Source organism: Montipora foliosa, chromosome 9 (genome assembly GCF_036669935.1).
Source record: "Montipora foliosa isolate CH-2021 chromosome 9, ASM3666993v2, whole genome shotgun sequence".
NCBI classification, from domain to species: Eukaryota; Metazoa; Cnidaria; class Anthozoa; order Scleractinia; family Acroporidae; genus Montipora; species Montipora foliosa.
This window is the reverse complement of record NC_090877.1, coordinates 10,254,420-10,271,870: the sequence shown is the minus strand read 5'-3', so window position 1 is coordinate 10,271,870 and position 17,451 is coordinate 10,254,420. Positions and strand designations below refer to the sequence as shown.

The 17,451-nt window shown below is 36.5% G+C and overlaps 1 protein-coding gene across 2 annotated transcripts in view; it reads left to right on the top strand.

Annotated features, from left to right (window-relative positions):
* Nucleotides 1-17,451, top strand: part of LOC137971123 (uncharacterized) — a 38,519-nt gene that overhangs the window by 5,454 nt on the left and 15,614 nt on the right. For both annotated transcript variants that reach the window (XM_068817861.1, XM_068817860.1), the window contains 6 exons: nt 1-104; nt 711-761; nt 1,858-1,920; nt 2,271-2,303; nt 2,844-2,906; nt 3,411-3,443. The exon at nt 1-104 is cut by the window's left edge and continues 1,127 nt beyond it. In XM_068817861.1, the coding sequence (XP_068673962.1) occupies nt 1-104; nt 711-761; nt 1,858-1,920; nt 2,271-2,303; nt 2,844-2,906; nt 3,411-3,443 (347 nt within the window). The remainder of the gene's footprint in view (nt 105-710; nt 762-1,857; nt 1,921-2,270; nt 2,304-2,843; nt 2,907-3,410; nt 3,444-17,451) is intronic.

Sequence of the window (17,451 nt, the reverse complement as noted above, 5' to 3'; positions counted from 1 at the left end):
CCGTCTCGTTGAAGCTAACATAATGCGCATGTTATATGACAAGAAATACAGCTGGCCCAAACAAAGTGATGCCCTTCGAAGCAAGATTATCAAACTTGCTGATGGTAAGAGGCCAGAACAATGAAATTTAATATTTTGCATACAAAAATTTGATAATTGATAATGTAAATTGGCCACCTTACAGAGATTCTAAAAGGTGACGTTTCGAGCGTTCGCCCTTCGTCAGAGCGAATCCAGAGCGAAGGGCTAACGTTCACACAGGCAACCCAGTGTATGCTTCACGGTTCTTTTCTTGCTACATGTAATTCGTCTGACTTTCAAAAGGGCCAATTTGCAATCAAACCAAAAATACTCAAATGGTGGCCATTTTGGAATAAAGTGTATAAGACATTGTGATTCATACATGTATTAACAGCTGAAGAACTAGAAGTCTCACTTGGCTACATGCTACACTGTACGTGGCTGCAGATATGTGATCACTTAAATAATAGGGTGGATTGAGTAGTAGCATTCAGAATTCAAAAACCAAAATTAAGATGAATAATTGATTAAGATGGAAAGAACATTGATTGAAATGTTTGGCTTCATGACAATCGTTTCTGGTTTCTGGTAAAACAGTCGCAGGAATCAATTGGTTAAGGTGCATCAAATCATGGGAAACATAAATTATTGTCTCATTGCATTGTTTTTTGTTTTTTTTTTTTACCCAGGAATGCTAAAGCATCGGAGGTCAAGCAAGGACAAGGTGCAACTGGTGGAAGGTGTGTTAACTGATTATTTAATACGATAAATACCATACATACATTGTGATTTATTGTAACAGTAGAAGGAAAGGAGAGATGTGTGTGGAAAAACAGTACCAGAAATCCAACTAAATACTGGTTTTTCTTATCACATGGAGAATTAATAGTATAAATAAATGAATAAATAAATACTTGAGCAAATGTGAAAATGATATACACAGTAAATGAAATGGTGACAATGGAAACCACTGGAAACACGTGATGTGTGATGCAGTTATGAGCTGCGCTGCCATTATTTGACTCTGTAGCAGCGTGATGCAGCTCAAGTCAAAGACCCACATTTCTACCTTGCACCATAGAGTCTCCAGTAGCTCAGTGGTTAGAGCATCCGACTAGATCACGGAGGGTCATGGGTTCAAATCCTATCTGGGGCTCCGATTTTTTCCGAGTTTCCAGTGGTTTCCATTGTCATCATTTCATTCTCACATTTGCTCACTTGGGTGGTTGGTTGGCCGCATCGTAGATATGCTTTAATGTGACTGCGTTATGCAGTTATGAGCTATGCTGCCATTATTTGACTCTGTAGCTGTGTGATGCAGCTCGAGTCAAAGACTCACATTTCGACCTTGCTCACCATAGAGTCTCCAGTAGCTCAGTGGTTAGAGCATCGGACTAGATCACGGAGGGGCGTGGGTTAAAATCCCATCTGGGGCTCGGATTTTTTCCGAGTTTCCAGTCATTTCCAATAAATTCTTACATAAAGAAGTAAATGGTAACCCTAAACACCCAAATTCTAAATCCTGGACGTATGATTGTAAATACATGTGGTATATACATTTATTGTGGTAGATTTCATAGAAACTTTGTATTCTATTTCATAAAGAGCTGGACTACCTTGTCATGCTGTGATCCTGGACATAAATGTGCTGCAGTAAAGAATGCTTCCACTTGCAGTTGCATCAGAAGTTTACGTTATGCAGGTTAACGTGGCTCACGTAAAGCCAAATTTAGAATTAATTAATTATTTTAATTGCATAAGAACATGAACATACACACAGTCAGTGATATTGGCCTGTTTGTCTGAAAAAGTAATGAGTTTTAATTTTTTACAAAGATACGTTAAAGAAATGGAAGTCTGACGAAGGAAGCACCAAAGAGAGGCTTCAAAATATGGAAGGTGTGTGGAACTGAAACAAATGACTGTACAGAATAGAAAAAAAAAACTGTCCAGAAAGGACAGAACCCTCTAACCCTTGAATGGCCTCCATTGATAAGTAAAGTTGTCTGGTGTTAGAGTAAAATCTATCAGTGTCACTGAGGAGGAAAGAGTTAAAGGCGACATTCATGAGTGCATGTTCATGTTGTTAACCCATTTACCACTCAACTCAGGTCACCCAATTTCACAACTGCTGAAAAGGGCCCCATTCACTGTCCATTGTAGTGTTGTGTTAGAGAGAGACTTTTAGGTGAAACAAACCAATGAAGCACAATGTGGTAATTATTATCTTGTTTCTTATTTTAATCCAGAAATGGTGAAGTCAGAACTTAGAGAAGTGAAAGGTGTGTTTATTAATTTTAAAGAAACAGCCATCATACACGTTGTTCCAAAATGGCGGCCATTTTAGTATTGCTTTGTTTCCTTGAAACTTGGCCCTTTTAGCCTCGCTTTCAATCGTAAAATTCAAAAGAATAACTTCATTTAACCTTGAATGAGGCCCAAAAGGGCCAATTTGCAATCAAACCAAAATACTCAAATGGTGGCCATTTTGGAATAAAGTGTATAAGACATTGTGATTCATACATGTATTAACAGCTGAAGAACTAGAAGTCTCACTTGGCTACATGCTACACTGTACATGGCTGCAGATATGTGATCACTTAAATAATAGGGTGGATTGAGTAGTAGCATTCAGAATTCAAAAACCAAAATTAAGATGAATAATTGAATAAGATGGAAAGAACATTGATTGAAATGTTTGGCTTCATGACAATCGTTTCTGGTTTCTGGTAAAACAGTCGCAGGAATCAATTGGTTAAGGTGCATCAAATCATGGGAAACATAAATTATTGTCTCATTGCATTGGTTTTTTTTTAACCCAGAAATGCTAAAGCAGTTGATGCCAGATGAAGACAGCACCAAGGACAAGGTTGGACAGGTGGAAGGTGTGTTAACTGATTATTTAAGACGATAAATACCATACATACATTGTGATTTAATGGTAACAGTAGAAGGGAAGGAGAGATGTGTGTGGAAAAACAGTACCAGAAATCCAACTAAATACTGGTTTTTCTTATCACATGGAGAATTAGAAACAAATGACTGGAACTGAAACAAATGACTGTACAGAATAGAAAAAAAAAAACTGTCCAGAAAGGACAGAACCCTCTAACCCTTGAATGGCCTCCATTGGTAAGTAAAGTTGTCTGGTGTTAGAGTAAAATCTATCAGTGTCACTGAGGAGGAAAGAGTTAAAGGCGACATTCATGAGTGGATGCTCATGTTGTTAACCCATTTACCACTCAACTCAGGTCACCCAATTTCACAACTGCTGAAAAGGGCCCCATTCACTGTCCATTGTAGTGTTGTGTTAGAGAGAGACTTTTAGGTGAAACAAACCAATGAAGCACAATGCGATAATTATTATCTTGTTTCTTATTTTAATCCAGAAATGGTGAAGTCAGAACTTAGAGAAGTGAAAGGTGTGTTTATTAATTTTAATGAAACAACCATCATACACGTTGTTCCAAAATGGCGGCCATTTTAGTATTGCTTTGTTTCCTTGAAACTTGGCCCTTTTAGCCTCGCTTTCAATCGTAAAATTCAAAAGAATAACTTCATTTAACCTTGAATGAGGCCCAAAATTGGCCAATTTGCAATCAAACCAAAAATACTCAAATGGTGGCCATTTTGGAATAAAGTGTATAAGACATTGTGATTCATACATGTATTAACAGCTGAAGAACTAGAAGTCTCACTTGGCTACATGCTACACTGTACGTAGCTGCAGATATGTGATCACTTAAATAATAGGGTGGATTGAGTAGTAGCATTCAGAATTCAAAAACCAAAATTAAGGTGAATTATTGAATAAGATGGAAAGAACATTGATTGAAATGTTTGGCTTCATGACAATCGTTTCTGGTTTTTTTCAGAAAATCATAATAGGATCGATGAGATTAGAGGATGGAGATTTTATGCATAGTTTTTGCACATGGAATTTTTAAAGGAAAAACAAACCAGATGATGGCGAAAATTCTCTGGGTTAAAAAAATTATTGGAGGCGGATTTAAAGCCACCTTAAATTTTCCAATCATAAAGGTAGCTCTAAATACACTCCTGAGAAATTTTTAACTTTGCAAAGTGTTACTTTCCCTGGATTCCAGAGGTTATTTTCTCGCCATGAAAAGAGCGACAAAAGAGCGAGTACTTTAATTACGGCAATAGTAATCAGGGGTAGAAGCAGAATCCTGAATCATAAATCACAATGGTTATGGGTGGTTAAATTAGAAGGAATGGTGAACGTTTGTGTTCAAGGCTTGGGAATCATGAATTACGAGAGATGGTTAAGAGAATCACAAATAACAAATCGTTAATGAAGCATGAATCCCTTGGGGTAAAATGACAGGAATCACCAGTATTGAAGGTCAAATGATTCCGCTTCTGCCCCCCATAATAAAATTAATAGGGGTCACCACGAATTAGTTTTCAGGCACATGTACATGACATTGTATAAGGATGTCAAGACAAAATATTGGGTAGATCTCTTGTTGCTATAATTATGGTAAACAATTACATCACAATATCTATCACATTTTGTTGAATGAGAAGTGTTTTTTTTTTTTACATAGTACCATAACATAAGTGCATGGTGATACAGAGTCGTAGAGTCTGCCCTAATAATGGTTTTGTTTTGAGCCTTTTTAATCTTTTTCCCCACCACATGCAAGGCTGTGCTCTAACGGTGCCCGGTCGCCTGAGGCGACTAACATTTGGCTCCAGGCGAGTGAAAAAAATTACGCGGTCGCCCGGCCGGGCACTCTGGCTTATTGTATTTCTTGCAGATAAGGCGGCTAAAAATTTTCATATGCTGGTGGTTACACTTTACGAAACCTCTCAGAAAATGTTTCATCTTCATACAAAACAATCGGTTCAAAGGCCGTTCCACATGATTTCACATGTAACATAATCCGTGACTTTGCACTTGACGGCCAGCGGCCGCACGAATTTCGATTCCTTCTCAAAAAATAGCATTAATTACTGGGTTGAAGTGTGGCAATCCCAGTCGGAAAAAGGGTGGAATTTGTTGGGTGTTTTTCTTTTTTTTCTTTTTTTCCATGTTGGTAAAAGTCTTGCCTGTCACTCCCCTGCTAAGTGGTATCTTTGTGCATAGAGCCTTCTGCTCGTATTTTCTTAGGGTAGAGAGGGTAGTGGAAATGGGTAGATTTCTCTGGTGGACACAATAGAATGACAAACTTAACCGGCAATGGCGTCGAAAGTCATGTAACGTGAATGGCGTTTTAGTGGATCTTTAAACAAAATACACCCTTATGAAGCTCAATACTGGCAAGTCAATTGGATACTGAACAAGACAGGCGGTGGAATCTTAAAAGCAACGAGTAATGGACTTCAACAACAATCTGTCGCCCGTCGAGCCGAAATCAAAGTGAGCTGTACTTCTAATAGTGTACCAAGTGTGCTGTTATGTAGAACACTAAAACCAAATGGAAAATTCTCTGGTAACTTATGGGTTCAACAAAGACAGAGAATGAATCGAACATCTTATGTGGATCTGTGATCAACTCTGCACAGTCTTCAGGTAAAGAAAATAATTGGAAATGTGACAGCCAAGAATTATTTGAAAGAAAGCTTGTCGTCTATTTTGCGCTTCATTATTCAAGGAAAAGGTTCTTCATGGAAACGGTTTGATCCTGAAATTTAGTTTGTTGGAATATTGCGCATATTTGACACAATTGAGTTTCTTCTCTTCACGCACGTAATGAAATAGAAGGGGTTTTTGCCTCTAATAGCAAATATGTTGTTTGCTTCAAAAAATTGTTCCCTGGAAAAGGTGGCCTTTATGAATTCATCATGTTTTATGATATGCGAGCTTAACTGGATAGTTTTTATGTTATTCAAGGAAAAGGTTCTTCAGGAAACCTGAAGTACATGGTAATTTGACACGATTGAGTTTCTTGTCTTCACACATGCAATGAAATAGGAAGAGGTTTTCGCCTCTAAGAGCAAATATGTTGTTTCAAGAAATTTTTCGCTGGAAAAGGATTCTGTGGTATTTTCTGCCTTTGTGAATTATAATATGTTGTGTATTGAATTTTCAAACTTAAGGTTGAAATGTGCTATGGGAGAATTTTTTTAGTATTGCTCTGTAAGCAGGAAGGGTTCACAGGCCTGTTGGAAGCGTGCTTGAGTTTCAACAAAATGAGCCCCAAAATCAGGGAAAAATTGTGACGCCGATGAATAATAAAGTAGCTGCTATTTCCAAAATGATGGAATTACCTGGTGATAAATAAGGTCGTACGCATCTTGGAGAGTAAATTTTGACTTTGCATAAACAAATGTTCATTACCTCAAAGGTTGGGCGATTGTGATCTTTGTTTTGACTTCGCTCATTTTATTGTCAAACTTTATAACACTTGACAGAAAAAAGAAACTTACAAAAACTCAGTATCTTGCCATCATTTGACACAGATGCTTCACTGTTTGGTGAGTAAACATGCCGCGGTAACTTAATCACGGCGCCCGCTGAATTCCGGCTATGTCACTTTCGATTTTGCGATTTATTTGAACATAGCAAAAATCTCCCAAAATGTTTGTTGCTGATCGTAACTTTTTATATTCTATATTCAAGGTTCAAAATTAATGTTGTTTTCATGTCGTAAATATTTTATTCTCGATCGACCATCCCGGAAACTTCCTTCTGCTCTCTTTTATTTGTTATTCTTCAGAGACTGGAATGCTGTAGTTCAATACCATACAATTCAGTGCCTTCTGATTTTCTGTAAGACGTACCACAGGCAACCCAGTGTATGCTTCACAGAAGCATCTCGTTAAATTTGGAACATGGAGTTTGGCATTTCTTGGTTATAGTTTTAAAAAAGAGTTGTTACCTCTGCTCTGACAGCGGTAAAGCGCGGCCGGCGAAGCGGTGCAATTTACTTCTGTATGAACCCGAGACTCGCAGTTTATGCAAATTTAATATTTTTATGATGTTTCGCGGCTGCGCCTGCTTGACTAAAATATATTTAGGTTATGGTTGTTTTTCCCCTGTATATGAAATAACGAAATAAAAAAAGGGAAACATATCATATTATTTGTTGCTGTTTTAGAAAAAGAGCAATCCCGCGTTGTCTTTGGTTCGTGACAAATCATTCCGTGCCCTAAACAAATAACCCTGTGACTGACGCTTCGACCGAACAAAAAGCTCATTCCAATAAACATTTTACTGATAATGTAAGGAAAAATACTTAAGTTCTGTCCTGTAGCGATGATTTTCGTCCAGATCAAGATGACTTGCTAAGAGAAAAAAATGATAGCTTTTGGGCCGCGGTGGTTTCATTGTTTCACAGCAGTTTTCACAAAATCTCCACGGGAATCAAGCGGCATTGATTCACGTTTAGAAAATTTATTTTCAACCCAACTAACCAGTAAAAAGGTTTACCCCTATTAGACCCAAACCTTTTTCATAAACCTTCCGCAGTCTTTACTTTTTCACTTTTAAATGTAAAAAAACATCGGTGGCATTGCCACTTTTCTCGTCTTTCTCAAGTATGGCGTGAAAAATTTGACGGGTTGCAGGTTTTAATTTCTTGCACTAGTGAGTTCGACGATCATCAGAGCAGTAGCAGCAATGTTTTTGTGAGAGAGAGAGATGGATGAAGATCTTGCTGCGTTGTTGATCTCAGATAACTAGACCCTCCGTGCGGGTACACTGGGTTGCCTGTGGTACGTGCACCGTTCCAGACAATTTTTTTTTCAAGTTGGGGGCTCATTAAGACCATTTAAGGGGTCACCCAGAAGTCATACCAGCAGAGGCCCTTTGGCTCACAGGTCCTCACACGTTTGTACAACGAAACAGATCTTTCCTTGCGTAATATGTAGCTCTAACAGTGCATGATATTGTTTTCGTATTGTCTGTCATTGTAGTGCCATGGTAGAAGTCTTGGGTAAATAGCCTGAGAAGACATGTGGTTACTAGCAAAGTACTGAACCCAGAAAGATTGAAGAAAATAAATGGGAAGTGAGAAACATTGGCTTCTGGGCTGACATGTTGATAAACTTCTTTTCACCACAAGCGTGCCCTCTGAGCATCTGACAGCTTTGTAATACTAAAGTTTACTAAAGTTAAAGTCTGTCCGGAGGGGTTAGTGTCTGGATGGGTGACCAAAAACATATACCCCTTCGTAAAACAGAAGCATTGGACTATTAACGCTAACAAATGCGAAATCAGCAAGGTACAGATTTTGTTGGCTTGCTTTATGCAAAAACAAATATTGAAGCAAAAGTAAATAAATATTGATACACAGTTTTTAGAAAGAGCAGAAGAAAGTTTCCAAGACGGTCGCTCGAGAATAACATATTTACAACATGAAAACAACATTAATTTTGAACCGTGAATATAGAATATAAACAGTTACGATCAGCGAAAAAGATTTTGGGAAATTTTTGCTACGTTCAATTTTGTTATTGTACATTTTGGCTGCACAAATAAATCGCAAAATCGAAAGTGACATCGCCGGAATTGAGCGGGCGCCCTGATTTTAGGGGCTGTTTACATGGAGGTAGGAAGATCCTAGCACTAGGAAGGTCCTAGAAGGCGGATCATCCTAGCGCCCTAGTGCTAGGATCTTCCTAGCTGTGAGCTAGGAAGATCCTTGCACCATGTAAACTGCCTTCGCTGGGAAGTTCCTGGTACTAGGGACAAAAAAACAAACAAAAAAACCTGGGGGGCGGCCGGGTGTTCACAGTATTAAGCTGCCAAAGGTCGACAATTTCGTCTGGCGTTGCCACAGGACGATTCTAATGATTCCGATGACCGCCAACAATGTTCAGGACCAATTTTGTTTCAAAGATACACCGCCCAAACAAGAGACACAGTGGAAAGTAACGAGCAATCGATCGACAGCAATGTCGAAAACGCTGCGAGTCAAATACATCCGAATGAGTTGAGAGATTGCCAGGAGGAAGATGAAAAGGAAGTTATTAAAGCTAGTAAGGAGAGTAGAAGGACCCAAATTACATGTTTGTTGTTCTCGCCCGCCATCTTGCTTTCATTCTCCACATCCACCTAGACAGAAATTTTCTGCATTTAAACCAAACGAAAAGTTGTTTCGCCTTCAGTCTAGGATCTTCCTGCCTCCATGTAAACAGCCCCTAAGTTACCGTGGCATGTTTACTTGCCAAACAATGAAGCATCTGTGTCATGATGGCAAGATACCGGGTTTTCGTAAGTTTCTTTTTCTGTCAAGTGTTATAAAGTTTGACAATAAATGAGCGAATTCAAAACAAAGATCACAATCGCCCACCATTGTTTCTGCAAAGTCAAAAATTTACTCTCCAAGACGAGGTTATTTATCGCCAGGTAATTCCATCATTTTGGAAATAGCAGCTACTTTACTATTCACCGGCGTCACAATTTTTTGCTGATTTTGGGGCTCATTTTGTTGAAACTCAAGCACGCTTCCAATGAGTGTCAAGTATTTTTGAGTCAATGAGTCATGAGTCAATGAGTCAACGAGTTAGTGCAGTTAATTAAACCATAAAAGCTAAAATTTCAGAGAGTGCTTAGGCCTAATCACTGAAACGAGGGCTTAGGCTTAATCAACAAATTATTGCTATATTGACTGTGAGTCTCATTGACTCATGACTCATTGACTCATTGACTCATTGACTCATTTGACTCATAAAACATGCATTCTGGCTTCCAACAGACCTGTTTATTTTCATGAAACCTTTCCTGCTTACAGAGCAATACTAAAAATATCCTCCCGTATCACGTTTCAACCTTAAGCTCGAAAATTCAATAGACAACATGATATTATAATTCACAAAGGCAGAAAATATCACAGAATCCTTTTCCAGCGAAACATTTTATTGAAACAAACAACATAAGATGCACTAAAACACCATTCGCGTCGCAATGACTTTCGACGCCATTGCTGGTTAACAAGAATAACAAACTCACGAGGCAGAATGTATATTTAATTAAGTAAACTCATTTATTGTTATATTATTATGTTAGATAAAAAATGAAAATCGTATATAAAAAACAATGTTGAACACCGTGTTGAACACCATGTTATTGAAATAATATACCCATGTAATATAAATGAAAATACCAAATTACGATGTTGAAGACGATGTGGTCTCGAACTTTAAACAGTTATATGATTTCATGCCAGACAAATCATTTCAAATGCTCCTATGTGGTCCTTCAGGATCAGGTAAAACAAATAATTTGATGCATATGATTTACAATTTATTGTACTTTGATAAAATATACCTGTATGCGAAAAACTTAAAGCAGTCCAAGTACCAGAATCTTATGGATATGTTCCGGCCAATAATTGATGAGGTTGGTTATGTTGTTATTGAAGCAAGCAATGATCAAATACTGCCAGTATCTGAATTAACAGACGATGGTCAAAAACTGGTAATATTCGACGATTTCGTATGTGATAAAAACCAAAAACCATTAGTCGACTATTTTATAAGAGGGAGACATAAAAAGTGTAGTGTGATTTATCTGAGTCAGAGCTACTATAAGACACCAAAGGATATTAGACTGAATTGCAGTCATTTTTCTATTTATGAATTTCCAAGCAACAATGAAAAATCGCTTATTTGCAGAGAAAACAGTATTCCAAAAGAATTATACGAGAAAGCGACAAAAGAACCATATTCCTTCATATATATTGATAAGCCACGGAAATTTACAACTAAAAACTTTAATGAGAAGATATAATATAACTAAATATATATATTAGTTATTCAAATGGTAAATCGCCAGACATAGACACACATGGTAAGATTGTTGAAATTATTAAAGGCTTGCCTGGTGTCGGTTTTAAATTGACAGAGGATGGAGATTATAATATGGAAAATAAGAAATTGAGAAATGTTTCTGAACCACAAGCAAATAATGATTCAAGTACGAAGAAATATGTTGATACTGAGGTTTCCAAAACTTTAAAAAAAGATGGTTCTGATAAGATGGATGGTTTGCTTGATATGAATAACAGTCGAATCGAAAATGTTGGACCTGGAAGGCATAGAACAGCTGATGCACTCACATCTGCAACTTGAAGCATTTTATTTTGATCTAAACAATAATGATGGAAAAATAGAAGCTCAAAACCCTATTGATATGAAAAATCAAAAAATAACTGGATTACAAGATCCTCTTCATCACACAGATGCCGTTACAAAATTTTATACCGACAACTCAATGGTTTTAAAAGCTGATAAAACGGAGCTAAATAATTACATTTTAAAAAATGGTTTAACAAATAATCTCGACATGAAAAACAACAAAATAGTAAATCTAGCTGAAGAAACTGACAATAGCGACGCTGTGACAAAACATCAATTAGAAACTGGATTAGTTCCCAAAGCTGATAAAACAGAGCTCTCTAATTATTTAAAAAGGATGGTAGTATTTCCGTAATTAGTGATTTTGATTTTGGGAATGATAAAATTACAAAGGTTGGAAATGGTTTGCAATCTACAGATATTGTCAATAAAGGCTACATTGATACAGAACTTGCAGCTAAACCAAATGTCAATCAAGTTATTTTACGAGACAGTTCACAACAAATGATTGGAACTTTGAACATGAATAATTTCAAAATAACAAATGTTAAGGATGCAACACATAATAAAGATGCAGTGAATTTAAAGCAAGTAAATGATGGAATATCAACAGTGTCTACTCAAAACAATGAATACACAGACAGAAAAATAGCTGAAAGCCATATAAGTACACATGAAAACAGAGATAATGTGTTGAAATATGCAATGGATGATGTTGAATTCACAATTGATTTCGGCATTCAAGACGCAAGTCTGGTCACATTCAATGACACACCGCATCAAACTAATAAAAAAGCTTTCAGCATGAAAGTTCAAAAAACAACAGACGGTTCAAATGAATATAAAGGTTGTTTCGATTTCAATCTTTTCAAATTAATTCTAGACAATTTCAGCGATAATTATACAGTCTGTATGGAAACATATTTTCAAAAATCTCCTTTTTACTGGGTTGCCGTATGGCAATACAGCAATCCCAGTTGGAAAATGGGTAGAATTTCTCCGTTTTATTTTTTTTCGTGTCGGTAAAAGTCTTGCCTGTCACTCCCCCGGTAAGTGGTGTCTTTGTGCATAGAGCCTTCTGCGCGTATTTTCTTAGGATCGAGAGGGTAGTGGAAATGCGTTCATTTCTCTGGTGGACACAGTAGAATCATTAACTTAACCTGTAATGGCGTCGAAAGTCATGTAACGCAAATGGCGTTTTAGTGGATCTTTGAACAAAATATACCCTTATGAAGCTCAAAAATGGCAAATCAATTGGATACTGAACAAGACAGGCGACAACATCGACAACAATCTGTCGCCCGTCGAGCCGTCTTTTACCAAGTGTGCTGTTATGTAGAACATTGAAGATTCGCAGGGCAGGGATAATAGTGAATTCAAAGACTAGACAAGGTGGATTGAATGGAATTTCAAGCGTTAAAATCGCTGAAAAGGTAAGATTATTGTCGAAGCAATGCCGCAATTGCGTGTCTTCACCACATGTTCCTTTGATCTCACATTATTGTGTTTTCCGTCAAAATATTCGCTTGTTTTCGCTTTCGCTCGAACATATCTACCTTTATTACATGTCCAGTGAATAGTTTTATCCTCTGGGATGAATTTTCCGTCGAAAAATCGGTTATTTGGGCGGTCAGTGTAAAACGCAGACCGCAGACTGCAGACTGCAGACCGGGGGTAAAATGCAGACTGAGGGTAAAATAAATATTAATAATAAAAAAACGAGTCATAAGGATAAAATAAAGATTGTTTGAAAGACAATCCTGTTTTACATCTGTCAACAACTCACATTATTATGACTGCAGGTCGCTGCACCTTTTGGGGATGCGATCGTACGCGTTGAAATCATCTATGCTTTGTTTTTGCGCTTCCAGATGCATTGCAATGTTCCAAATTATTTGTCACACCGGTACATCGAGGGAAATCGATCGAAAAACCAACAATTATTACCTCGAATACCTGAATAATCTCGGTTGTCTTTTTTCGGTGCAACGAAATGCACAAAGAATTTCATGTATTCCAAGCAATTAGGACGTGGGGATTTCATTGGTTAAGCTATGCGTGATAACCCCTAGGGGCTTGTGAACTAAAGGATAAACATAACGTAAACAAAAGCGAATGAAAGGATCCTAATAAGAAATTTTTACACCAGTCATACTGGCTTAAGTCGACTGAATTGAAACGTTAAATGGTTGCAAAATCCACGTTATCTCTGTCTTTGTTAATTGGTACTGTAGCCATGCGTGTCAAAATAAATTGAGTTATTGGGTAATTACTCGATTACTTTGTTCAGTGCAGCAAAATGGACAGTTGAATTACGGGGTGGTGACTTCTTTGCCTAAAAGCAACTCACTTAACGAAACTGTCCTTTTTCAAACAACAAGGATTCAAACAGCTTCAATTCTTACAGAGTTCGATAAAAATCCGGATTTAAAACATGCGGTGGGGCAACCAAAGCGATGGGAGCTGTGTTGGGGTTTCAGTGTGAAAGTACAAACGGCTACTAACACTCTTATAACTCTTTTTTCATTATTATTTTATTAACCTGCAGTCTGCAGTCTGCATTTTACCCTCAGTCTGCATTTAATCCCTGGTCTGCAGTCTTCAGTCTGCGTTTTACACTGACCGGTTATTTGGGTGGTTTTTGGCAACAGAGGTTAATTATTCGTAATGCGATCGCTTCCGTTGCCGTTAGCAATGGGTCGCAAATTTGACACTTTTATCGCATTATCACATTACGCATTGAACCACGTTATCTATTATTCCTAAAAATCTAAAAATATTCATGCCTTATCAGTTTTCGGTCGAATTTATGTCCAAGAAAGCAGATAAATTGCAGAAAATATTAGTTTTGCATCCAAAAATTGGTAATCAACGCTAAAATGACCAAATTTTGCCTAGAAAACATATTTTACTGTTGTTTTTCTTAAATTTTTTCGTTCGACTTTCGCTTTTATAAAATGTTTCAGTTGTCTGTAAATAAGTTGTATGCTGTTGGAAAGCTTATTTTCTTAGCTTTAAAATGATTTTTCCCCCTAACTTTAAATATTTTTTGAGAAAAAAAAAACATTTTTTGGCGATGGCTGATTTACCGCGGTTTTCTCGCGGTTGGGAAAGTAGGAAAAAGAGTTAGGCCAGTAGCCAGGTTTTTAACCTCAGAAAAGGATCTGTTTCGTCGTACGAACGTGTGAGGACCTGTGAGCCAAAGGGCCTCTGCTGGTATGACTTCTGGGTGACCCCTTAATAACTTCTTACTAACCGAGCGTGAGGGCCGTACTGCCAGGGAAATATCTGCCCGAGGTCGTGGCAGTACGGACCGAGCGCAGCGAGGTCCGTACAAAAACGACCCAGGGTCAATGTTCCCCAGTACGGCTCGAGCTAGCTCGGTTAGTAAGTAGTTTATTATATGTGGTTTTTTAATTACCTTTTGCTTTGTTTTTGCAAGCCCGTAATCGGCCCGTGGGCCAGTCACAATTTGCCTGGAACGCTGCACGTACCACAGGCAACCCAGTGTACCCTCACGGAGGGTCTAGTTACAGTTATGAATTCAGTTCCACTTTGCTTGGTTTTGAAAAACTAAATACGAATATAGATTCAGGACTTACAATAAAAGTAAATTCGGATTACAAACTATCTTTGCACCATATTAAATTTATCTCCAGATGGTACTTCACAAGGAATACAAAGATGTTTGTATGTAAATTTCAAGAGCAATTTTGATAACAGTAGCCCAAATCTGTTGCCACTTTATGTCCTGATTTATGGAATAAAAAATGCTGCAAAAAGTGATCTTGATTTCACCATATATGATTATAAAAAGGCGTATGAAATCAAAAACAATAAATTGGAAGTACATATTCCTATTGACATGAATGGTAACGAATTGCTTGGTTTGCCACCTGATTTAAATAAACCTTATGATGTTATTAACAATAAATTAACGTTACACATTCCAATTGATATGAATGGAAATGATATTTTAAAAACATCATATTATTAACATGGAGATCTTGACACTAATGCACAAGACAAAACGTTCACTATAAATGGCAGTAAACAAGTTTTGATTCCAAGTGGGTCCACAATCAAACAAATTCAAATTTTATATAATTCTTTCAAATTTAGTCATAAAACACTAAACATTCAAATTTATTATGGGCCTTTTTTCAATGAGATAAAGGAAAAATACCCTAATTTGAATGATAAAATATTGAAATCATGTCTTGTTTATCAGTTTTTGTATCAAAAACATTTTAATGCTGACAAATCAATTGATGAAATTGTTCGATTAAACAATGGAGAAATAGGACTCATGGGACTAGGAAATGGACGTCTTACATGGCTTTTAGAAAAACTACTTGGTGGGATCGATATTTTACACTTGCATAGTATCCTACATGATGCTTTCGGTAGATTCTATGACCATTATTCATTAGGCCGAGGGTATCCATATGCCATACCCAAGAACCTAACACCAAAACCTATAAAAAGATCTCCATTATGCGGTCAGATTTCTGGATTATTACATTGCATATTCAAAAGATTAATAATATAAACTATATATATGACAGACCAACGTAAAAGTATATTCGACTGGAATCACATTTCAGACAAACTAACTGAAGAACAGATCAAGGAATTAAAAATGCATTATCACACATACCATAAAAAGTGTTGGGCTTATAAACAAGCAATGAAACATTTAAAAAAATGGAAATTACTAGGCAATTCACTATCTATTGTTTTTGCATCTGGAGGTTTAGCTTCAAGTCTAGCAACCGGTGGTACTAGTTTAATTGCTATTAGTACAGTAGCACTTTTGTTTCAGGGTTGGATGAAGCATAAAGACCTTGATCTTAAAATCCAAAATTGTGTATATGCCTATCAGAGTTATCAACATTTTCTCATATATATTAAAAATATAATGAGAACTGGTGAATATTACCAAGATAATTTATTATCTATGATGAAAAATATTGATGATGTTATTACTGATACTGCACCCATAGTAGATAAATTCCTACTAAAACATGACAAAATATTTACTTGTTAATGATTGATTGTATTTTATCTTCTATTAATGATTGTATTTTATCCCAGTATTTTTTATATTGTGTTAAAGTCTCAATTGATTTTGACAAAGGTATATTTTTTCTACTGACAAATCTAACATTACAAACAACTGTTTAAGGATAAAGTTTATATTAATTATTCTGTCTGTTTTGATCGATCTGTGGTAATATCTTATCAATCTCTTCAAACACTCTAATCACTTTTTGTTTTTCATTTGGTGATATTTGATATTTGTTTTCAGTACATAGATTGGTTATTTTATTTTCTATATGATATTCTCGATGATAAATATACTTTCGCCGTATTTTGTAAATATTGTCATAAAAATCATCAGCATTTACATATCCATGAACTGATCCGCAATTTTTACATACCAACTTATAATCATCTTTCTCAACATCCGATTTATCACAACATGATTCAATAAAACGTTCAACTTCAACTAATTTTTTATCACAAAATGGACAAATAATTTCATTCATTTCAATAATTCCAGTATGAATATCCAAATTACAATTCATTTATAATATTGTATCAGATTAAATTTATAAATATATAGATTTGCAAAAAGAAAATACTGAAACCATTGCATTAAACCATCTGATAAATGCACCTGATAAAAAACCAAAATGAAAAACATAGTTTTCCAAATGCTGTTTTCAGTATGAGATCTAAATATATAGTTTCCAAAATCGAAAACCATTTTATGAAAAGCAGTATTTGAGTTGGATTCGAAAATGTGCTGATACCCCCAACTCCTATACTACTTCGACGCCATTGCCGGTTAAGTTAAAATCGTTCTACTGTGTCTACCAGAGAAATCTACGCATTTCCCACTACCCTCTCGATCCTAAGAAAATACGCGCAGAAGGCTCTATGCACAAAGACACCACTTAGCAGGGGAGTGATGGGCAAGACTTTTACCGACACGGGGAAAAAAAAAAAAAAAAGAAAAACACCCAACAAATGCCGGACTTTTTCCGACTGGAATTGCCATACTGGCAACCCAGTAAAAAACGACGAAACAAAAGCCAGATTCCAACTAGGATTGCCATACTGGCAACCCAGTAATGACAATAATAATAATAATGGTAAATTAGTGTTAATTGGTAATAATTAATAGATAATACTTATGGAGCGGTTTTCAAATGAATGTTGAAAGTAAGAGACCTTTTTCGCTTGTACATTTTTTCCCCAATACAGATCATGTGATAATTAATACTCAGGAGTTTTGTTCCTTTGTTTTGTTCATTAAAAAGAGTGCATGCAGACATATTCATGCTTGTATGCACTCTTTTCGATGAACAAAAC